This window comes from Eutrema salsugineum, unplaced genomic scaffold (assembly GCF_000478725.1).
Source record: "Eutrema salsugineum unplaced genomic scaffold, Eutsalg1_0 scaffold_13, whole genome shotgun sequence".
In the NCBI taxonomy this organism is placed as follows: domain Eukaryota; kingdom Viridiplantae; phylum Streptophyta; class Magnoliopsida; order Brassicales; family Brassicaceae; genus Eutrema; species Eutrema salsugineum.
Window position 1 is genome coordinate 7,279,168 of NW_006256885.1, and position 23,471 is coordinate 7,302,638.

Below are 23,471 nucleotides of genomic sequence, written 5' to 3' on the forward strand. Positions count from 1 at the left end.
TAAATTTTTTTATAAAAACTTGTTTTTTTTACACAGCAGAAAAAATATAACAAAAATTATAAAATTTATTAAAAAACATAACAAATATATATACTTAGTTGATCCATAGTTGACTCGGATTGATTCAGGTTAACCCAGTGATCTGGTAACCCGAAGAACACTCCGGGTAGTTGTCCGGGTTGGGTTTAAAAACATTGGATATTTTTAAGCTAAAAAGTTATGATTCTTAAAACATTTTTTTTTGTCTTGTAAGTTAGTGGAATTTTGGTCGCAAATAGTACTTACTGTTTTCTCTTATACGAGTATACGACAATGGACTTTAACAAGATGTGGTTTTTAACCGTGGTCACGTGGTGATATGACTTTACCGTCGTAATTTTGGTCACCCTCTCTCTCACTCTGCAGACTCTATAGCTGACAAAAAGCAAACAGAGGCATTCATCGCGCCAATTGTATTTAACTTTTAAAAAAAAAAAAAAAAGAAAAGATATAAATTTCATGTTTTAAGGTTTATGCACTTTGCCGCTTCAGGGAGAGACTAGAAAAAGAGGAAAAGCATTTCCTAAAATGGACGTTTCGCCGGAGATAGCAGAAGTCGGTGGCTACGGCCTGATGAAGACCTGTGTCGGATTTGTCGATCACCGGAGGAACCAGGAAACCCGTTAAGGTATCCCTGTCTGTGTCGAGGCTCCATCAAGTATGTCCACCAAGATTGTCTTCGTCTTTGGCTGAATCGTCGCGGATACAAGAAATGCGAGGTAAACAACTTTGTTTCTACAACGAATTTGGGATTTTTTTTTACATGGGTTTTTATCAAGTATGTGTTAGTGTGGTTTTCCGATTTCCTCCTATTTCTGTGGGTCTAAGAAGAATCTTCAATACAAGCTCGTTAATGTGGTTTTGTTGCGCTTTGCTAGTTTTCCGAAAAGGTTTTTTTTTGACTTGGCTGATTTTTAGGGTTCATCGTTATGTCGTAGTAGTGTGTGTGCTTTCTGATTTCTCCTCTGTTTCGCAGGTTTGTGGGCGTAGCTACTCTATTGTTCCCGTTTACTCCGAGAATGCTCCGGACAGGCTTCCATGTAACGAGTTTGTGATTTGGTTGTTATTGAGAGCTGCACGTTACATGAAATCGATTGTTCCTTGGATTTTGGTGATTCTCTTCAACGCATACTTCAATTTGTTACATCCGTGAGGGCAAGAAGTTGTTGCAGAGTTCCAGATGGGTTCTTGGATGTCTCGGAAGTTGGCTTATTTGTGGGCTGGCCTGCTTTACAGCATTTTGATCGTGTGTTTCCTGACCATTATCACTGTTATAAGGATTGAGGTAGGAGATGTCGATGTCAGGAGATTCATTGTTGGGTTTGGCGCTGAGAATGGCCTACAACAAGGAGTTATTGGTGGAGTTGTGCAGGTCTTATGGAAATATATGAAGATCCTTTGTGATTGGTATGCTCATAAATTCGTCCATTTCTTGGGGCTACCTCATCAACTAATACTTGTTCCTCCAAACGCGCTCATTCATGAATGTGGGCTTATCCGGAGGCTGCTTTTCTTTCTGAATGACGATGCCTTTGCTGTAAGTCCAAATATTTCTCTTTGTTCATCAATTCTCTTCCTTCATGCACCCTAACTAACGTAAATTACCACAAATAGGAGAATGATGATTGACAAGTTCTTTTTGTTCTCTACAGTTTCTTGCCATCAGCGTATACGTGTCTCTCCTCTTTCTTCTTGTGCCCTTTTGGATTGGATGGACTGTATTAGCAAATTTTGGAGGCAACTCTTTAGCCGGAAACTCACCTGTAATTCTTGGATACATGGTGGCGCTGTCAACTTGCTTTGCTTACTTTGGAATCCCCTTCATTCTCCGTCAAAACTCATTTCCAATCATCCGGTGGTTTTCGCTGGGATTCCGCTTCATAGCAGGCTTAACATTGGTATTGCCATGTCTCTTGTTGACTTTGTTGTATTTCTCAGTAAAAGCCTGCAAAAACATACATCTCATCAAGGATGCTTTAGTCCTCTGTTTCAAGATTGCTGTTCTGCCTTGGATTATCGGATGTTGGCTCGAGTTCTGCGCGTCCCCTATGCTTGGAACCAAAATCTCCCAGAGCTTTGAGATTTTTTCACAAGACCCATTCGTGATTTTCCTACAATGCCTGGCAGGACTCTCTTGGTTGGCGGCTGCTAATGCTTCCAGGAAACTTATCCCAGAGGTAATAGTTTCATTTTTGGTTTCATCCCAACGGAACCTTTGTCTTTTATCAGATTTTTTTCTCATTTTTTCTCCCTTCTTATTCGACAGATCATCCATAAACGAGCCTTTTGGTATCTTCTAGATGTCACAGATCCAGAATACAAGATCACCAAACTATATCTTGGTCACACTTTCTATGCGTTTGCTTGTCATGGGGTATTGTTGGTGATTTTGTTCCACTTACCAATTAAAGCAATTACAATGATCAGCCCATCAATTTTCCCTCTTCAGCTCTGGTAAGCTTGCTGCGTTTGCTTCCCTCTGAACATTACCTTATATATATCGCTTATACTTTCTTGTACATTGAACAAAACGCAGGGTCACCAAAGAAAAGCATCTGATTGGTGTATACCCAATATATTTCAACCTACTGAAATCCAACCACGAGTGGTTAATCAAACTTGTCAAACCAGCTATCAAACTCATAGTTGACAAGTGGATTATCACCGTTAGTTCTTGGCTTCAGCTGAGTGATTTCTTGCTGGTAGTGCCCCGAGGAGGAGATAGCTTTCACCGTGCTGATCAACATGTGAGGCCATTGTTGCCACCAAGATTGCCGTATGATCGTAATCCATGGTTTCGGTTCTATTCCTTAGCTGAAGGCTCTATGGTGAATTTGCATGGATCTCAGAATGCTGAAGACGATATTAAAGACCAAAGGGATAACAGGTAATTAACTGATACAAACAAGCTTTTAATAAAAATTTGTAATAGTTCTGATAAGAGTGATAAGACGATATCAGGTTTCTGCTGAGGATTGCATTGATGTTGGTGCTAGCTGCTCTGAGTATGTTCATCGTTAGTACGACGTTCTTAGCTTTGCCAATTATGGTGGGAAGAGTATTCTTAGACTCTGTCTCTTTCATCATTCTATGGGTTGGACTCAAACATGATGGTAAGTTGTAGTTTCTTCTTCATCTTGTTTCTTATAGGCCTTTTTTCCTTTTATTATTTACATACCTCTAACCTTTTAAGTCTCACTTTTGCAAAACCTCGTGACTGTGTAGATCTCTGTGCTTTTTGGATTGGATGTGATATCCTGGTAGCAATCTATATCAGCATTTGCCTTGTATATGATCATATTCAGAAGGGAAGAATCGATTTGCTTCTCAAAGATGTCTTGACAAGGATACAAAATGGATTGTTTGTCTTCATTTGGGTAAGAAAAACCTTCCATTTTCACCAAAAGAAAAACTCTTGAAAATTTTGACTTCTAACTAACTTGGAAAACCCGATGAACAGATCTCTATCGTACCGGTATTGCTTGGTCTACTCATTGACCTTATGATCATCATCCCATTACGAGTGCCGCTAGATGAATCACCGATTTATTTCTTGGTCCAAGATTGGCTGATCGGAGTAGTGGTGCTTCACATCTGGGCCTTTATGGTAAGAGAAACATCAAGAGGATTTCACTAAAAAAATTACTCAGTTTTCTTGCAGAGCAACTGATGTATTTGTTTATTCTTTTTTTTGTTCTCTCTCTCTCTCAGACAATGTTCACGCCTATCAACTGGTTCGCGACTGAGGCATGGCGAAGAAAGTTGGAGAGAATCAGAACTGTGGGAACTGAAAGACTTCCTTCAATGTGGTTGCTTCAAGATGTGATCGGTTCCAGTATAAACACGCTTCTAACTACTTTGGCCATCCCTTACATGCTTGGGAAGTATCTGTTTCCACTGCTTGGATACTCGAAAAGGGTCAATTCAGCTATTGAGCGGTTTATATGGCCGGCGTTATTAACCTTGATAGTGGCCTGGTTCATAGCCAAGCTAGCACGCCATCTCATTATCTACCTTCACCAGTTGGTCTTCGATGAACGGTATTTGGTGGGTGAAAGAGTGGAGAATTTGACTGAAGATATTGATATCATCCATGGAGTATGAGTGTATGACTTAACAAGGATTTTTGTTGATAGACTTATGTTTATGATCTTTAGCAATGGGTTTGGGCTTCAAACTTTGACTATAATTAGAGGCAAGGTTTGTATTAGTTACTTTTGATGAGTTACTATATATATTGTCTAGTCTACAATATATGCGATTGATTATATTTTTAAGAGAGAAATTGTGGAAGCAATGCGTTAATATCTAAAGTTAATGCTCCACAATAAAATATAAAATTTACTATATTTAGAATTTTAGATTACGATTACTTATTAAACAAAAAAAGGAAATATCTAAAGTTAATGCTTAGTTGCCCTGGATATTCGACGTCAAAATCCAGCAACAATCCAGAACGTTGATGAAGCTGAGACAAGCATAACTACTGCAATGGTTGCACTCACAAAGAAGCTAACGGAGTCTGAGTTCAAACCCCTCTTTATCAGGAGGAGTATTTAGTCTTTGAAATAATAATATGGACCAATCGGTTCAAATATTTAGCTTAACCCGGTTTAACAAACGCAAATACAGCGCTTGATGCTGTGTGTTCACACGTTCTTGGCGTGGATGCTCTCGTTTTAATGACGCAACACTTTCTTGGATTAATCCTTCCTCTCCGATTACCCTTGGAGTTTCCAAGAATTACCAGTCGTGCCATCCTCTCACTTCCAAGTGGACTCAAAAACTAGAAAACAAAAAGGCGATTCAAAGATGAGAGAACATTAAATCTAATCTCTGCTCTTCGTTGATTCCTATTTCCCATTTTCCGATTAACGGAGACTCTGAGATTTATCATTCATCGGCGAATTCTAATTCTCCAGAAGCCCTAGCTGAAGCAAGTGAAGAAGAAATGCCCTTCTGGTGGCCGCTGATCGTTCTCGCCTTCGCTTACGCGATCTGCAGATTCCTTCTTATGCTCATTCCTCCCAACGTCCCTTCCATTGACGTAGACGCATCCGATGGTAGTTTTTCCTCTATGTCTGTACCGGCTCCTTGTTTCATTTTATGGCTTTGCTCGCTTTGTTCACTGCTGCGTTGTTCCTTTTTGTGAACAATCCGTACAACAAGCTTATCGATAGTGTGATTAATGGAACGATTTTATTTTCGAAACAGTGTTGGCTCATGGGAAAGATACGGAGGAGAATAGCTTCATTTATGTGAGTTATTTCGATCGCATCATTTCTCATTTTCATCCATATATATTGTGGTTTAAATATATCTGGAGTGATAGGAAATTTAAGCTGCTGATCTTACATATATATATATTCTCCTGTTTGTTTTGGTTTAGGACTTCATCTCTGTATTATGAAAGCAACTCTGATTTCCATATTTGTCAATCCAAGTGGTTAACTCACTACAGTTGATATATATTGTGATAGCTGTTCTTGTGAAATAGCACACTGAATCACAAGCTCTCTGTGACATGATCTTTAGATTCCTCCAAGAGGAAGGAGTCAACAGTCAGACAAAAAAGTTCAATGCTATGAACCTGCCACGATGAAATATCTGGGATACTTCCCCGCTCTGTCGCCCGCTGAGGTTTGTAGCTTCTGTCCCTTTTGTGAAGGGAATATTGTTTGTTTATTTTTTTCGAGAAGTACTTTACTCGAAGGTTTCTCTCAAGGCAATCCATTTTACACTTTTTGTGTGTCAGGTTAAGGAGCGAGTGACACTATCAAGGAAGGCACAAAAAACATGGGCTCAAAGTAGCTTCAAGCTGAGAAGGCAGTTCTTGCGGATTCTTCTCAAGTACATTATTGAACACCAAGAGCTTATATGCGAGTAAGGATTCATTTCTCTGTTGATATACATGTTACCTCTGTACCTTTTCTTTTCCGATTGATGCCGAGACATTGTCGTGTTTATTTAGAGTATCTTCACGTGATACTGGAAAGACTATGGTCGATGCATCCTTGGGAGAAATAATGACTACTTGTGAGAAGATTACTTGGCTTCTTTCGGAGGGTGAACGATGGTTAAAGCCTGAATATCGGTATTTCCATCATAGCTTATTTATATATCAGTATTATTGATTACAGCTCTCCTTTGATTGTTACATGGATATGAATTTCAATTCAGATCTAATTTGTCTGCAGGTCTTCAGGAAGAGCTATGCTTCATAAAGTATCAAGAGTAGAGTTCCATCCCCTTGGTGTCATAGGAGCTATAGTCCCATGGAATTATCCGTTCCACAATATTTTCAATCCTATGCTGGCAGCAGTCTTCTCAGGGAATGGCATTGTTATTAAGGTATAACTGCAATGTCTTTTCTATTACTATAATTCGCTGACCCTTTCGATTTGATATTTCCAAAGGCTATGCCATACATCGGTATTTCACATCTTGTATTGGCCTACATGTTACTGTTTAAATGATGTCAACATCATGGACAGTGCGACCATTGAGAGGAACTTGATTAGTTTTCTTCAATGCATTTTCTGTTGGAGATTATATATATGTTTCTGATGGTTGCCAAAACCTTTTCTGCAGGTTTCAGAACACGCTAGCTGGTCAGGATGCTTTTACTTCCGCATTATCCAGGCAGCTTTAGCTGCGGTTGGAGCACCTGAAAATCTAGTTGATGTGATAACAGGGTCGGTATATGTAGATTTTATGCAATTCTTCTTGGCATGCTGTTATCAAATTGATTTCCTCAAAAGAACATATTCTTTTCAGGTTTGCGGAGACCGGAGAAGCACTTGTCTCATCTGTTGATAAAATGATATTTGTTGGGTCGACAGCTGTTGGCAAGATGGTATAGTCTGCAGACTTCCTTCTTCATTCACATCTGTTTAGTATGAGTTGTGCTCAAGCAATATGTTGCAGATAATGAGAAATGCGGCCGAGACATTGACACCTGTCACGCTTGAGCTTGGTGGGAAAGATGCATTTATCATATGTGAAGACGCAGATGTCTCCCATGTAAGTGTTCTTTCTGTGTCATTGTGGTCTCTTCTGTGTTCTTATTCTTTTTTATTGGAAATGAGGTTTTTTCCTTCAATAAAACTAACACTTCTATTGTACAACGTAGGTTGCCCAAGTGGCTGTAAGGGGCACTCTTCAGTCCAGCGGGCAAAACTGTGCGGGTGCTGAAAGATTTTATGTTCACAAAGACATTTATACGTCATTCATTAGCCAAGTAACCAAGATTGTGAAGTCCGTTTCTGCTGTAAGTGCACTGTGCTCTGTTAACTCAAAAACAAAAAAAAAAACAAAAACTGATAACCATTCTCAGGGCATTTTATTTTGATCTTTAATACAACCATGAAATTCAGGAAGTTCTTGATTCCTAGTTTTACTGTGATTTGTTTTTCATCTTCACTCCAGCCTCTTCATAAGTATGTTGAAATGGGCATAGTAGCTGTTCACTTGTTTTCACCACCCTTCAATCCTATTCCTATATTTCCTAGTATTTGTAAGCCACAGAGGAGGTTTACTGAAATTCGCATGCAATATGCTAGTCTTGTTTTATTTTAATTCTTCGTTTACATCAGGGTCCTCCTCTAAGTGGGAGGTATGACATGGGGGCTATATGTTTGCAAGAGCACTCTGAAAACCTACAGAGCCTTGTTAATGACGCCTTAGACAAAGGAGCAGAAATTGCAGTCCGTGGAAGCTTTGGTCATCTGGGAGAAGATGCAGTCGATCAGTATTTCCCTCCAACTGTTCTTATCAATGTAAACCACAATATGAAAATAATGAAAGAAGAGGTACATAACCTTACCCTTACCATCATTGGCTCGGAATTCATAGACTTCTTACTTTTGTTGCTGCATGTTGGTGCATAACACAAAATGCATACACGAGTTCTTAAGATTTTTATTAATGTGTGAGAATCAGGCCTTTGGACCAATAATGCCGATCATGCAATTCAGCACCGATGAAGAGGTCATCAAGCTAGCGAATGATTCACGTTATGCGCTCGGATGTGCTGTTTTCTCTGGAAGCCAGCGTCGAGCCAAACAAATTGCTTCACAAATTCAGTGTGGCGTTGCTGCAATCAATGACTTTGCATCAAACTACATGTGCCAGGTACTCATCACTGATTTTACTTTTGGGAAAGATAGAAAAAAAGGGTGAACTATCATTTCCATGGGTAAGAGTAGGACTTTGTCTCTTTTAATTTTGCAGTCGCTCCCATTTGGAGGTGTAAAGGATAGTGGGTTTGGACGGTTTGCTGGCATAGAAGGTTTAAGAGCTTGCTGTCTTGTAAAATCCGTGGTTGAGGATAGATTTTGGCCACTCATCAAAACCAAGATTCCAAAACCTATTCAGGCAAGTATTCTTTAACTAATAACAAAAATTCTAAACTCTATCTTGATAATCCTCATATCCGTTAACATTTCTCATTATGGTCAAATGACAGTACCCTGTAGCAGAAAACGCATTTGAATTCCAGGAGGCACTAGTCGAAACCCTTTATGGGCTCAACATCTGGGACCGGCTAAGATCATTAATCGATGTCCTCAAGTTCCTTACCGATCAGAGCTCTCACGTGAGCAGAACTAGAAAGAGCCACTAAAGACCGATGACAAATAACTTTCATGTCCATTACTAAGCACTTTTTGCATTTACATGCATCAGCTGAGTTGCTAACTTTCATGTTCATAATTAACGATATTTCACTGGACATATAGTTTTTATTTATTGTTTTTTTTTTACTTTTTTTCATAGATTTTTACTAAATTTAGTTTTATAAAAATTATAAAAATCGAAAACGCTATAAACATAAAAAATTGTAAACACTATAATAATTAACGATATTTTAGCATAAATTTTGTTTTTTTTTTTATGTTTTGAAACGATATTCTAAATTTTATTTTAATTTTTGTTTCTTTTAACACTTTAGTTAGATTTTTTCTAAATTTCGGAAACATAAAAAATGGTAAATTTTTAGTTTTTTGTGTTACTTAAAAACACGTTTTTGTCTAATTTTTCTAAATTTCGGTTTAATATAAAATTTTAAAACGGTTTGAATGAAAAAGAAGGAAGATGTTTAACAATTGTAAAAGTTCTGAGAGAAATAGTGAAAAGTGACTTATATTTATACTAAATTTTAATTAATATTTTAGTTAGATTTTTGATTATTTCGAAAATATTAGAAATGGTAAATTTTTTTTTTTTTTGAAAAACGTTTCTGAAGACATTAGAAACGTTTAAATAAAAACGTTTTTAGTTCTTTTTTTGCCTAATTTTGGTTTAACCTTATTTTAAAAACGGTTTGACTGAGTACAGAATTAAGCATTTAACCATAATAATTAAGATCGGTTTGTTTTAAGTTTTTTTTTGACATGTCATCAGATGAGAACCAATTAAAAAATGACACGTAATTGGAAAATATAGCTAAACGGTCTTTTTACGGCCAAAACTCATTATGGGGCTGACACGTAAACGAAAAACGGTGAAATTCGCTGTGAATGCGACACGTAAGCAAATCACTACACAAATAAGTATATAGGTTTGACTGAGTACAGAATTAAGCATTTAACCGTAATAATTTAGATCGGTTTGTTTTAAGTTTTTTTTGACACGTCATCAAATGAGAACCAATTAAAAAATGACACGTAATTGGAAAATAAGGTTAAACGATTTTTTTGCGGCCAAAACTCATTCTAGGGCTGACACGAACGGTGAAAATTGCTGTGAACGCGACACGTAAACAAATCATTAGACAAATAAGTATATAGATAGAAGATTTTTATTTACTGAACTTAGCTCCCCTCATCTTCATTCATTTGGATTGAAAATAAATAAAAATAGAAGTATTGAATTATATATTTTATATTTTTTTCTATTCATAAACGATATTATCACTTTTGTGAAAGTTAATTTGATAATGCTAAATTATATTATACGTAAAGATTATTTTTTCGAAAACACTTTTTAATATTGAAAATGGAATTATATATAGAAGGTTTTTTTTTTCAATCTAGTTTAGTTGTTTTCGGGTGTAAGAAAACTATTTTGGTAAAAAAAGGTATTCTTTTGTCAACTTGTAAATTCTCTTTAGGTAATTTAAACTGCCAGTTAATAAGAGGTCCACTAGCAAAAAAAAAAACTAATAATAACTAAATATCTATGGATATTGATTGAATACATAGAAATTATTCAATGCTCCTATAAGGTAATAAAAGATTTTCACCAGTGGACTTACTTAATATGTAATTATGCAAAAACGACTTACTAAAACTACTCTTAAATATGATGATGAGGTTCAATGGAAAACTCTCCACACATTCATTACTATAAATACATGAAGAAATAACTGATAAAAAAAATAAATCTTCTTCCTATATAATAGTATAGACAACAAAGATAGATTACAATCAACATCAACGAAAAAAAAAAAGAAAGAAAATGGGTAGGAGAAAGATTAAGATGGAGAAAGTGCAAGACACAAACACAAAGCAAGTAACGTTTTCGAAACGTAGATTGGGTTTGTTCAAGAAAGCGAGTGAGCTTGCCACTTTGTGCAACGCCGAGGTTGGTATTGTTGTCTTTTCTCCTGGAAACAAGCCTTACTCCTTCGGGAAACCGAATTTTGATTTGATTGCAGAGCGTTTTATGAACGAATCCGAAGATTCAGACAGCTGTGAAAGATCAGGCTATAGAAGAGGCAACAGAGCTAGACAAGAGAAGATGATATGCAAACGTCTCAACTCCATCATCGAAGAAGCTGAAGCTGAGAAGAAACGAGGCGAAAATCTTCAGATTTGGCTTGAAACTGCTGGAGAAGAGAGGTTTAACAGACCTATTGAGGATCTTACTCTTGAGGAGCTCAAGGAATTTGAAGCTAAGATGGAGAGGATGCATGGTGGGATCCAAGGTAACATTAATCATATGCGAGCTTCGTCTTCTCTTGTGATTCTCTCCAAGGAGAAGTAACAGATTCGTCATCTCTCATGTTGCTCGAATTGAGAACTTTCATTTCGTATTGTTGATCTGTCATTTTTTTAATATAGTTATATGGTATAAATGTAATAACTGGTCGGTACATGATACCGATTGTATGTCCCTATTGGTTGTAACTTTCGGTATGTTGCAGACATTGCAACTATATAAGAAACAAGCGATTATTCAAAATTTTCCTACTCCATCCAAATTGTTAACGATGTATTTACGATACGAAATTTTAAAGTATGAATCGGTTTGTTTTTCTGTGATTGATGAATCATATGTTAAAATTTTGAAGGAAAAAAGGAAGAAAAATCGGTTTGTTTTTGTTGTCAAAAGTTTATGGGGTGTAAAAGTTTTGCTGTTTGATATTTTTACAAAGTTAAGATGCAAGGAACAAATGTTAACAGTTGGAACCACTATTCAACTTTTATCTCTTTAATAGGATGCCTAATATTTTAGAGCGCGTATAAATTGAATGTTGATCCTAGAACAAAAACGAGACCGTTGACTTTACTTTTTGTCTTCCATTACACTGCATTAATGTCCACTGGGCAGTCCAAGACTTCACGAAGAACCAAAATATGGTCTGAAAGGAGAAGCGTATTAATTAAACAAAAGATGCTATTTTCCTCGAGAAAAGTTTAGATAAAATTACAAAGCAAGAAGAAATTATCAGTTAAATATAAAAGAAAAAAAAAACCTCAAAAGAGGGATGATACAAACAGTGAGCATGAAGAAATATTTGGCGTGGGCCTCATTTACAGAGGAAGAAAGAAGAAAGGTTTTCATTTCATATTTCTCTTTTCAGTACAATGCTAATGATCCCTATCGGCGATTTCGGTTGGTAATGCTCATCCGTATCAACTTCCTCAATCTCCTGTAATAATTATGATTTAATCGTTGACATATGAAAACAAACCATAAAAGCTGAAAAGAGAGTGTGTTTTGTTGGATCAAACCTGTACTACATCCTCCCCCTTAAGGACTCTTCCAAACACTATAAGCTGATCATTCAGATCCGGAATTGGCGCCGTTGTGATCAGAAGCTCAAAATCCTTGTTGTTTCCTTTGGTTTTTGGTGTCCCCAACATGAATGCCTCATGTTTTGGGCTGAAAAACAGCACACGGGTTTAGTTTGATCTTAAACCAAAGAGAGACGATGCTCTTAAGTAAAGCAAACGCAGAGCAAACAAAATTACCTTGTGTGAAGGCGACCACGGAGCTTTCCTTTAGCTGTCCATTCTTCAACAGGTATAGAGCTCGGGGAGTGACCAGCTTGTACCAAGTAGTTTTTTATAACAAGATGAAACGGCATTCCCTTGAAGTGATCTTTTTGACTGCAACAACACTCAGTGTATTACTTCTACCAACGAATTAAGCTAGAATAGTGTCACATAGTGATTCAGCCTGTTTCTCTTCTGTGACGTTTTATGTTCCAAATAAGAGAATGATAGGACTTGATGGTTAAAATCAATCAGCGAAAAAACTGAAGTTACTCGACCCCTACTTGAGAACAAATCATGACCTAGCTTAATCATGTTCATATACTTGTTCTTTTTTATCTAGCTTGAAAGAGAACAAACGAATTATGATACTAACCATAGATCTAGAAACTTGTCCACAGCTTCGGGGGAAGCTTCTTTAAAGAGTTCCACAGTTATAAGACCTTTTGACGTATTTATATCCTACATGAGATAAGAAGATACACTGAGAATGTATATCCAGGAGAAATAAGAGCAAGGACAAGACAAAAAACTCAAGCAAGCTTTTACTTACAGCATAACCAGGAAGATCGTAATTCTTTTGTCCTGATGCAGCATTTGTGTCCTGAAACACAAACACAAAGGCAGATAATGTCTGTATATATCCTAAATTCTAAAACTACGTGCTCAGAAATTTCATCACCCAAAGAACAAGCATTGAAACAATTTCTCAAAACAGTACCTCAAATCTCTGACTCTGGGTTTCCTGTTCAATTGTGTTTCTTGACCTGCGAGATAAACCAAGATCATATTACGTTTGTAGATAGCAATTTCTAGCTATAAGCAACATACAGTCGAAATAGAATCTCCGACATAAGAAGTAATTGAAAGGTGAAAACAAACCTCTGAGACCAATGACGATAAGTAGTGACCAACGATAGTATGACTACAGCAACTACAAGGTTACACACAATAATAGTCGAAATACTTATGCGACTCGGAGTCTTCTTCTTCTTGCTTTGATTAAGAAGAGCCTGAGGTTTTATCCTCGCCATTTCACCTTAATTACGCAGAAATTGACTTATACAACTTGTCTCTGCAAACCACAAATCAAAGGTAAGTGACAAGCAATCCAAAGCAAGTAACCCATACACAAAATCTCCAAATTCGAAGCCTTTCAGGTGCCAGTTCCATATCTTTAATTCGATTACAAGTTCGTGAAATCAAAACTACAGAAGATTATGAAGTTCCCACAACCCAAAAAAAAAAAAAAAAAAACGCGATTTGAAAATGACAAAGTTGTATAAATCAACGCATATCACAAGGTTCCTATCTCGTCTCCATAGCTTCAACACTAACTTGCAATACACCAGATCCATGAATTTTGCAATTCTCGATAAAAAAGTGCATATAAATTTCGAGCAACGGAGCAAAGCATGTCCCGCCAATCAGATAACAAAACGGATCTTCTAAAGAAATCCGAAAGTAAAATAATGAAAAGATTACAAGGACTGCTCCATAAAAGCGGACCTGGAAGTTAGAAAGAAGAAGAGCCTAACGAGAGGGATCGTATGAGGTCGTTTCGTCGATGGAAACTGGTTTGAATTTCTCTGCCCCCTTTTCTCCTTTGCAGAGACGCTTCTGATCAGCCGCGTGTTATCCGACGGCTCCGATTCCACCTCACCATATATCGACGATAATTATTTATTTTTTCTTTGCTTCCATTGTATTTTCTTCGGTCAGCAATTTTATAATTTTGAAGTCAGTTCGGTCTGGTTTTTACATCAAAGATAGAAATTGGTCTGGTGTTGTGTGGTTATTACAACTATCAAATCATAAAAAAAAAAATTACTCTCGTGTTGTGGTTATTACGATAACCATGCTCTAATACAAAATATATCCGGCTCGATCTTTGGCTGCATCATATCATTCGATTTCGCATGCTAAACGTAACAGAGTATTGGTCAAAGTCAAATCTTCTAGTTAAAGGGGTCAAACTAGGCCAAAAAAAAAAAATCACACGCAAAATCACTTGAAAAACTAAGTCAAAGTTTGTGTATCGCCTGGACCGTAACTGTCTGGACCGTAACTGTATTCACTTGAATAGCCAACCAATATTTACTAGCTTGCACACCACCGCCTCTTCCTAACCGGTCTCTCTTGATTGGTATCGTCGGCTATGGCTCCCGGTTTGGCTTGAGATTGAAACGTGGATTCTACCGTCCTCGAGAATTCGGTTTTCTTGAATCTCTCTCTTCGTTTCTCCATCTTCTTAAGGCTCTCTTGTATTCGCTCCTCGCCTATATCAACCCCTTTCACGTTTCTCGCTTCTTCTGTGATCTCACCTTCCTCTTTATCATATAAGCTTTGAATCTGCACATCAACTTTCTCGTTCCTTCTGCTGGCGACATTACCTAGTTTACGTTGTTCTATTGGATCTCCGCCATTAGAGAATCTTTTTCTTGATTGGTTAGAGAGCTGAAACACACCAAAAAGAAAAGGTTTCATATCACTCAAGCTGATGTTTAATCATACAGATCAAATCAGGACAACAAAGAAGAAATCCAACCACATAAAACAGTCAAAAAGAGAAGGAACAGTCAAAAAGATAAGGCAGGCATGTCACTGAAGTTTATCATCAGAGCGGCAGAGAAAATTCATTCAATGTGAAAAAACTGAAATGGCGCTTATATTTGATAAATACAGATGAATTCATTTTTACCTTCCTTTGCCTGCCAGTTAAGTCAACCGGATCCTGACACTCGACGAAAGTTTGCCCATCTCTTCTCATCTTTTTGGATTTGTGATGTCTTTCATCACTTTCGTGATTATTGCTCTTAAAATATCCAAGCCTTTGTTTGGTAGACATTCGATTACGTCTTGATATCCTTATACCGCGCACTGGCATCTCATCAGTATATGATGGATGCTCAAAATGAGGAACTTCTCTCATTGAACATTGAATGTCATCTTCCAACTGATATCTCCTTCTATCACGACGAATCCAATCATCATCATACCTTAATCTATCTTGTATGCTCACATTATCGTTATAAACAAGATTTCGCGTCCAACCATCTCTTAGTGCTTCTTTATACAACTGATTATCCTGGCTTTCATATGCTTCCGTTGTTGTGAAGTCTCTGGTATCATCTCTCCATGAATCACCTCTTGATCCTTTTGTATACAAAGAGTCTCTCAACGATAAAGATGCTGATGGCCAATCATCCTGGATTCTGTATTTATAACCATCTTTCTTTGAGACAAAACTATCAAGATGCCAATCAGGTCTGCAATGGTGTCTTCTATCGATTTCCGAGAATTCTTCATTTATTTCATACCCTTCAAATTCTCTCCTTCCCACTTCAGCAAAAGAATGCACGTCCCTGTAAGCCAGCTCAAATGGAATTTCACTTTCTGCCCTGTGAACTTCATCTTCGTATCTATGACGATGAAAATTATAATCGTAGTCACCCCTTCTTCTACAGTGAAGATCATTTTCGCGATGTCTTCCATGTGCAAGAGAGTACTCAAACCGGTACCTATAGTCCATGTCAGTTGATGGAATACGGTCCTGATAATAAGGTTCTCTTAGCCTATCATATCGATTTCTTTCTTTGCTGCTTTCATAGGCTAGGCCAGGGCTTCTTTCACAATGTTGCCTACCATATCTATCCTCATCTTCCTTAAAACTTAATCCAGAGTTTCTCTGACTAAGATTGAAGGTTGAACGTGAGGTATAGTCTTTCAGACGTGTCGCATACTTGTAACTACTAGAATGATCAAACCCACGGCCCTGTGATGATTCTTTGTTGTTGCGCCAACCAAACCTGTGCTCTCTATCTCGATCAAGATCTGCAGATGAATATGGGCAACCATGACAATTTTCTCTATTTGAGTGACGAAGACCTTTACCTTCAGTCTCAAACTTTTCTAAAGTAGAAAATGGTCCATTTTGCCGGTTTTTGCTCGAATCACGATACAAACTTCCACGCCCAGAAGACACTTTCTTGCCAAGATAAGGATCTGGTGTCGGTGATGCATCCTTAACAACTCTATGTTGTATTCTTCTATTTACACCATAGTTAGCTCTTTCAAAATGCCTTTCGCTTGCATCTTCGTAAGATTTTCTGCGTCTAGGATGCTCTGTACCACTCCTTTCCCCACTTTTGATACTGTTTGCTTCCTGTTCCACAAATCTAGTTCGTCGTGGTGGTGTACTGACTTCACACTGGTCATCAGTAGCACCGCCTTTTGATGACTCTGTTTCAGAATCTTCAGACTCCTCAGTTTTACCCACAGAATAGGAAGATATAGGGCTAAAATGAATGTGATCTCCAAGAGATGATTCCCTTTCCACTGAGGATGAATCCGCCTCAACAGAATTCCAACAAGTCTCTTCTTTCTCCTGCTCAATAATTTCCTTATCACAAGGTGTTCCTTCCCTACCGTAGCAATCCTCTTTCGAAGGAGATTGCTCGCCTCTGAAACTTCCAGTGTTTTCGTCTTCACACTCCACAGAAGGCTCTTCTCTCATTGAATCACCAGATGAATTCATATCCTTTCCGTTAACTGAATGTAACTCTTCACTTCTAGAAGCTTTATTTGATGTTATGCTAAGAGACCTTGCTTCCATAGGTGTCACGCTTGATAGCTCATTGACATCATCAGTGACTGGGATCTGGTTTCACATACCCAATCAACGATGAAAAAAATAAGGGAAACAACAACCAAGTATCAGTCAATATCTGACCTGTATCACCACGTCAGGGTCTGAATCACGTGGACAACGCAAATCCATAGATGATATTCGCTCGTGAGTTCCACCTTTAACCTCAATTGCTCTTCCCTTTAACTCAAACGGAAAGAAGCTCATCAAGATCAAACCAAATACGTCATTGCGACAAGGATATGACATTGACATCAAAGATCAAAACATGTTTACTTACCAACGGTTTACAATAATCTTTCCAACTTTGCTCGTTAAACCCATAATTAAAGAAGTCACTGATATCCATACCAGGATTCCTCCATGGCTTCTTCTCAAACACATCGGAATTTGCATCAAAAGTTGTCCTGAGAATAAAAGAAACACACATCACCGTAAATATTATGATCTTCAAACAAATTTTACCATTGTTCCTCTCAGCCAGATTCAATTATATAAAACTACGGTCGCATGGATCAAATGTCACTAACCTGGACCAAGTATGTGATTGAGGCATTCCTAGAAACGGATTCATCCAGGCATTGTTAGCTGAAGCTTCCCTCGTCATGCGTCCATTAACCATCCCACCATTTGGCATTGTGCACTGGAAAGGAATACATCAGAACAATGAGATTAAAAGCATATACTGCAGAATAAAATGCCACCAGAAATTTAAAACTCAATCGCGGACACTTACCCAACTTCCAATCCTCCGTTCCTGAAACGAGCAAGTTTGCGATGATTCGACGTATTCGTCATTGTTGGTGTTCGACCCACAAGCACTAGGAAGCATTTTGGAACCCTCGTCTTTCAGCACTATATTCAAATCATCTTCACTGTCACTGTATTCTGATTCTTCATTCGAATCTGTCCGACTCGAATCCTTAGCCACCACTTCACCTTGCGATTCAGGCTTCTCTGTCCCTTCAAAACCCTTGTCCTCGTCGGAAATCGGAGCATCCTCCGGTTCTTCGGGCGGCTTCACGAATCCAACATCGTCGGCGAAGGCATTACTCGCCTGAACCTTGTCATCAACGTACAACTCACCAAAATCGTCATCAGTGGAATCCATTACTTTGCAGGTAAACTCAGTGAAGAATTCAGATTGTCACACTAGAATGATTTTTGTTTATTTCATTATGCGAGAGAATAAAATATTAGAGCTGTTGCATAAATCTCCATAGAAATTTGGGAGTGACAGAAGACGAAAACTCCTTAAACCCTAACACACGATGGATTCTTAGTTTTTTATTTATCTTATAAAATTGAATTTTAATGTTGACCAATAACCACGCATAATGTGAAATAGTAAGATATTAGCAGGTAGAAAATTAAAATTTGCGAATACTGATTGATTGAGAAATTTTAACAAAAAAAAGTAGAATATTTAAATGAATAAATTATCTATTAAATGTAAATTTTAACAAAAAAAAAGTAGAAAATCCTAATACCTTTTTTTGTCACATTTCCCTTTCTTATTTTTCATGAGAAATTTTCTCGTTATTGTGTTATTTACTTAAATTCTATATAATCCCAAAGAACTAACAAAAAAAAAAAAACAACTTGGATCGGAGATCCGGAGCTGTGAGCTAACTACCAAGGGCCACGTGACCACCTTTACACTCTATATTCATCTCTTTCTCCATCTCTCTCTCTGTGGTAGCTGAGCTGATCCATTTGTTTCCCTCCCATTTCTCAGATATCTTTTGGTTTTCTCTGAAGCGTTCCCTTCCAACTAGCAATCTACTCTCTACCTAACATTCTTCGGTACTGTCTCGCTCGACTCAGCAGGTGACCAGGTTCGTGTTCTTGTCTTTGCCTTTCTAAATTTTCATTGAGGATCTCAAGAGTCAGATCCGTGTTTCTTTCGATTCCGATCTGTATTTTTCTCTCTCTCAAACAAAAAGTGCCGATCCGATTTGCGGATTAGGGGCTAGAGGTCTAGTGATGATTCGATAGTGGATAGATTTTGTTTTGTACGAGGTTGAAATGTAAATTGAAATGGAATTTTGTAATGCAAGTGGTTGATTTGAGACATGGCGACGGGGCAGCTATTTTCACGCAATACACAAGCGTTGTTCTACAACTATAAACAGCTTCCCATTCAGCGTATGCTTGATTTTGATTTCCTCTGTGGTGAGTGTAGCTTCGTTTTCTTTGTCTTGATCTTAATCTCTTTCCTGGTTTTAGCTGACTTTACGGTTAATTTCTCGAATCAAATTTGGCTCTAATTTATGTTTACTCTTTTCAGGGCGAGAAACTCCTTCTGTTGCTGGTATCATTAACCCAGGTTCCGAGGGTTTCCAAAAGCTATTTTTTGGTCAAGAAGAAATCGCCATCCCTGTCCATGCAGCGTAAGTTAGATCTCATTTCGATAGAGAAAAAAAGACAATATCAACATTGTTTCTGTTTCTTGCAGCATTGAGGCAGCATGTGCTGCGCATCCCACAGCAGATGTATTCATCAACTTTGCATCGTTTAGAAGGTTAGTGTAGTTTTTATTCCATAAAAGTTGTCTCTCTTTGTGATTCTTTTGTAATGCTTTTTTTTTTTCTCTCCTCCTTCTGTATTAGTGCTGCTGCTTCGTCCATGGCTGCTTTGAAGCAGCCAACTATTAAAGTAGTGGCCATAATAGCAGAAGGTGTTCCGGAGTCAGATACTAAGCAGTTGATTGCGTATGCTCGTGCTAACAATAAGGTGATTGATTTAAAACTGAACTGAACTCGATTCCCTAAGATGACTAGTTCATATCAATCTGTTCTAATTAATGTGAGCTTTCTGAATCAATCTTCTATTACGGATTGGTTGTTACAGGTTATTATTGGACCAGCTACTGTTGGAGGTATTCAAGCTGGAGCCTTTAAAATTGGTGACACTGCCGGAACAATTGACAATATCATCCAATGCAAACTGTACAGGCCTGGATCTGTTGGCTTTGTCTCGAAATCTGTATGTACTGATTTCGTTGCTCTTTTGTAGCCTGCAGAAGCTCCTCTTTTGTATCTTAATCTGAGAATTTATTTGTCCTTCTCTCTTTTCTGCAGGGTGGCATGTCTAATGAAATGTACAATACCATAGCTCGTGTGACAGATGGGATCTATGAAGGTGATATTCTATTTTATGTTCAGAATCTGCTAATGAGGTATCCTCATGTCTATCAATTCTGAAGTTGAGTTTACTTTCTGGGATGGCTACAGGAATTGCTATTGGTGGGGATGTGTTCCCGGGATCCACTTTATCTGACCATATCCTCCGCTTTAATAACATCCCACAGGTAATTTAATCCTTAAGTTTTAAATTTTGTTTCACACTGGGCTTTCATCTGACAGTTTTGAATAGCACCGGAACTATGTTTTACTACTGTTTAACTAGATATGAAGCTATTATAAGGCATCTGACCTTCCTTCTCTCATTTAACTAATGTTTTTAACACCAAACTTCCTTTGTAAAAAATATTGAAGATTAAGATGGTGGTTGTACTTGGAGAGCTTGGAGGGAGAGATGAATATTCTCTAGTTGAAGCGTTGAAACAGGGAAAAATCACCAAACCAGTGGTTGCTTGGGTCAGCGGGACTTGTGCACGTCTTTTCAAGTCCGAAGTACAATTTGGTCATGCAGTAAGTGCCACCCAAATTAGATAAACTCTGGAAACTAACCTTCCTGCATAAACCATTATTTGACATAACCTGAATCAGGGAGCGAAAAGTGGTGGAGAGATGGAGTCTGCACAGGCCAAGAATCAAGCACTGAAAGACGCTGGAGCTACTGTACCCACTTCATTTGAAGCCCTAGAATCTGCAATCAAGGAAACTTTCGACAAACTGGTCAGTCTCCAATCAATTATGCTCTTAGGTTGCATTTCTTTTTGTTGTGATCGTATGTTCATTTTTTCGTTTTTCATAGGTTGAAGAAGGCAAGGTGTCTCCTATTAAGGAAGTCACTCCTCCACAAATCCCCGAAGATCTCAGCTCCGCAATTAAGAGTGGGAAAGTCCGAGCTCCTACGCACATCATCTCCACCATCTCTGATGACAGGGGTATTATTCTGCTGAAACGAGACCATTTTATCACGCTTAAAACAGGAAACATTGTTGTAAACAAAAGTAATTTATCTCTGAGTGTAATCTGCAGGGGAGGAACCATGCTATGCTGGTGTGCCAATGTCTTCCATCATTGAACAAGGTTATGGCGTGGGGGATGTCATTTCTCTCTTATGGTTCAAACGTAGTCTTCCCAGTTACTGTACCAAATTCATTGAGGTTGGATATCTTTTCTTATCTATCCATCCCCTGACACGAATATTGAATACTATTAGCTAGTGATATGGACTCTGCTTTCTGGCACTTTAAATCTATGATCAGATATGTATAATGTTGTGTGCGGACCACGGTCCATGCGTTTCCGGGGCTCACAACACCATCGTAACAGCAAGAGCAGGAAAAGACCTCGTCTCCAGTCTTGTTTCAGGTGAGTTTAACATCTAGATTCACAGTCTACTCCAAGTGAACTTTGCTATAATAAAATAATCTTTGCTTATATAATAATTCCAACAAACAGGTCTATTAACAATTGGTCCAAGATTTGGTGGTGCCATTGATGACGCAGCAAGGTACTTCAAGGACGCTTGCGACAGGGTAAAAACCCCTTTCTCCCGCACTGCAACTGCATCAACCATTTCTTGAAATTGAAATATAATTGATACAAATATGTTTTATCGTTTCTTAGAGTCTCACGCCTTATGAATTCGTGGAAGGCATGAAGAAGAAAGGAATCCGTGTCCCTGGAATTGGTCACCGGTAGGAATAAATCAGTTTTGAGTAGGAGCAGAAGAATCAGAACATCTCTCTTATGGGATAATGTTTTCTTACATCTTAATGGGATTTTGTAGGATAAAGAGCAGAGACAACAGAGACAAAAGAGTGGAGCTGCTTCAGAAATTCGCACGGTCTAACTTCCCTTCGGTGAAGTATATGGAATACGCAGTCCAAGTTGAGACGTACACACTTTCAAAAGCCAACAACCTCGTACTCAACGTCGACGGAGCCATAGGATCTCTCTTCTTGGACCTTCTCGCTGGAAGTGGAATGTTCACTAAGCAAGAGATCGACGAAATCGTCCAGATTGGTTATCTCAACGGCCTCTTCGTCCTTGCTCGATCCATCGGTTTAATCGGGTAACTATCCTAACCGGACGCATTCATCTTTGTTCTTGAAGCAAATTGATTCGGTTTGATTCTCAAATTTTGTTTGTGATTAAATTGGTGCAGGCACACATTCGACCAGAAGAGATTGAAGCAGCCACTGTACCGACACCCGTGGGAAGATGTCTTGTACACCAAGTAGTCATCAGATCATTATCACTTCTTCTCATCAATATTATTCTTATTCCCTCTCCTCCAGTTAGGCTTTTTCTCTTGTTTTATCTTTTGATATATCTGTTCTGAAGATTATCTGTGTTTTTCGTTGAACTTCCTGGTGGTTAAACCCAAGTCAAGTGCCCAAGTTTTTAGTATTCTTACAACGTCTTAGAGAATTTTCTTACATATAAACTCACCTAGCTTTAAGTAATAGATTATGGAAGAACAGCACTTACTTATTTTAGAAAAAAATGTGTTCTACTTCCGGAAATTGGGTGTTCGACTTTTACGCCACTTTATTAATCACGATCATATCAACAACCAAAAATAAGAAATATTAAATATGATTTTAATTTAAAAAGGTAAGTTAGTTTCTGATATTTTGGTCGACATACGTTAGTCTAAGAAATATTAAATACGTTAGTCTAAGGTATCCATTGCAATTTATAATGTTGAAGCGGTTGGGCGGCGAGATTAAATATATTTTATTATCAGTCTTGCTATGTTTCTCTAATAGATATTATAAAATTTTGTTCGAAGATTGAATTAATGCTCTTCGCTTTGATACTTGTACCATACTTTAATGGTTTGTTGCTTATAATTATCGTATTTTTATGCTTTAATTATTTTCAGGTTTGATAGAATTTGTTGATGAAGTTTTGTTTGAATCTGTTAGCTTAAATATATTTATTCTGCTGTTACTGCTGAAAATTGGCTAATGTCTCATCATTAGATCGGTATCAATACAAAACACAACAACTCATCTGCAAATCAGTACGTGAAAATTATAGTCAGTTAATCTCTCTGATTATATTACACTCATGCAAGATAAATTATTTTACGGATTATTAGTTAGTATGCAAACAAAGGCTGAGAAAGAAGAATGTAGAAATCCCTCTGTTCGTGGATTTATACAATTATAGGTAAAAGTTATGAGAAAGAAGAATGTAGAAAACTAGAAATCCCTCTGTTTGTGGATTTATACAATTATAGGTAAAAGTTAGGAGAAAACAAACACACCACATGTCGGTATCTTTCTTACGTACAGTACAGTATATGATCATGTCAAGTGAGATTAAATATTGGTTTTGTCTGCGTAACCAAGAAGAAATTGTCGTGTACCAATTAAAATAGAACCGGACAACCTCCTCATTTGTTGACTGCTTGAG

At 37.7% G+C, this 23,471-nt stretch overlaps 6 protein-coding genes across 7 annotated transcripts; 4 read left to right on the top strand and 2 right to left on the bottom strand.

The window, feature by feature from the left end:
• Positions 1-312: 312 nt before the first annotated feature.
• LOC18023541 (probable E3 ubiquitin ligase SUD1) lies at positions 313-4,143 on the top strand. Its single transcript, XM_024159518.1, is given in 10 exon segments — positions 313-332; positions 590-758; positions 1,016-1,576; positions 1,692-2,216; positions 2,306-2,493; positions 2,576-2,926; positions 3,001-3,152; positions 3,265-3,416; positions 3,500-3,646; positions 3,751-4,143. Coding segments are annotated over 10 exon segments (2,658 nt in total).
• Positions 4,144-4,861: 718 nt separating this feature from the next.
• Positions 4,862-8,801, top strand: LOC18023542 (aldehyde dehydrogenase 22A1). The gene is made up of 14 exons (XM_006407856.2): positions 4,862-5,102; positions 5,254-5,297; positions 5,575-5,679; positions 5,795-5,922; positions 6,011-6,133; positions 6,237-6,390; positions 6,631-6,734; positions 6,817-6,895; positions 6,967-7,062; positions 7,172-7,309; positions 7,635-7,850; positions 7,981-8,172; positions 8,272-8,415; positions 8,507-8,801. Exons 1-14 carry the CDS (start codon positions 4,991-4,993, stop codon positions 8,660-8,662), a joined length of 1,791 nt encoding a protein of 596 aa, XP_006407919.1. The 5' UTR covers positions 4,862-4,990; the 3' UTR covers positions 8,663-8,801.
• Positions 8,802-10,496: 1,695 nt separating this feature from the next.
• LOC18023543 (agamous-like MADS-box protein AGL29) lies at positions 10,497-11,206 on the top strand. Its single transcript, XM_006407857.2, has one exon. It carries the CDS (start codon positions 10,498-10,500, stop codon positions 11,023-11,025), a length of 528 nt encoding a protein of 175 aa, XP_006407920.1. The 5' UTR covers position 10,497; the 3' UTR covers positions 11,026-11,206.
• A 422-nt stretch (positions 11,207-11,628) lies between these two features.
• Positions 11,629-13,935, bottom strand: LOC18023544 (peptidyl-prolyl cis-trans isomerase CYP21-4). Of its 2 annotated transcripts, none has more exons than XM_006407858.2 (8): positions 13,770-13,935; positions 13,143-13,335; positions 12,982-13,027; positions 12,814-12,864; positions 12,637-12,722; positions 12,237-12,374; positions 11,997-12,147; positions 11,629-11,914 (listed from the first exon to the last, which is right to left on the bottom strand). In XM_006407858.2, exons 2-8 carry the CDS (start codon positions 13,292-13,294, stop codon positions 11,828-11,830), a joined length of 711 nt encoding a protein of 236 aa, XP_006407921.1. In that variant the 5' UTR covers positions 13,295-13,335; positions 13,770-13,935; the 3' UTR covers positions 11,629-11,827. The 2 variants fall into 2 exon arrangements, with proteins under 2 accessions (XP_006407921.1, XP_024015789.1); XM_024160021.1 differs by lacking the exon at positions 13,770-13,935 and adding an exon at positions 13,599-13,716.
• Positions 13,936-14,157: 222 nt separating this feature from the next.
• Positions 14,158-18,135, bottom strand: LOC18023545 (FIP1[III]-like protein). Its single transcript, XM_006407859.2, has 6 exons — positions 17,645-18,135; positions 17,439-17,551; positions 17,189-17,315; positions 16,993-17,088; positions 14,962-16,920; positions 14,158-14,717 (listed from the first exon to the last, which is right to left on the bottom strand). Exons 1-6 carry the CDS (start codon positions 18,017-18,019, stop codon positions 14,361-14,363), a joined length of 3,027 nt encoding a protein of 1,008 aa, XP_006407922.1. The 5' UTR covers positions 18,020-18,135; the 3' UTR covers positions 14,158-14,360.
• A 427-nt stretch (positions 18,136-18,562) lies between these two features.
• Positions 18,563-22,434, top strand: LOC18023546 (ATP-citrate synthase beta chain protein 1). The gene is made up of 17 exons (XM_006407860.2): positions 18,563-18,746; positions 18,969-19,083; positions 19,199-19,301; positions 19,367-19,432; positions 19,521-19,644; positions 19,762-19,896; positions 19,992-20,052; positions 20,145-20,221; positions 20,409-20,564; positions 20,643-20,771; positions 20,851-20,983; positions 21,078-21,205; positions 21,308-21,413; positions 21,504-21,580; positions 21,672-21,742; positions 21,835-22,119; positions 22,213-22,434. Exons 2-17 carry the CDS (start codon positions 18,984-18,986, stop codon positions 22,286-22,288), a joined length of 1,827 nt encoding a protein of 608 aa, XP_006407923.1. The 5' UTR covers positions 18,563-18,746; positions 18,969-18,983; the 3' UTR covers positions 22,289-22,434.
• Positions 22,435-23,471: the final 1,037 nt, after the last annotated feature.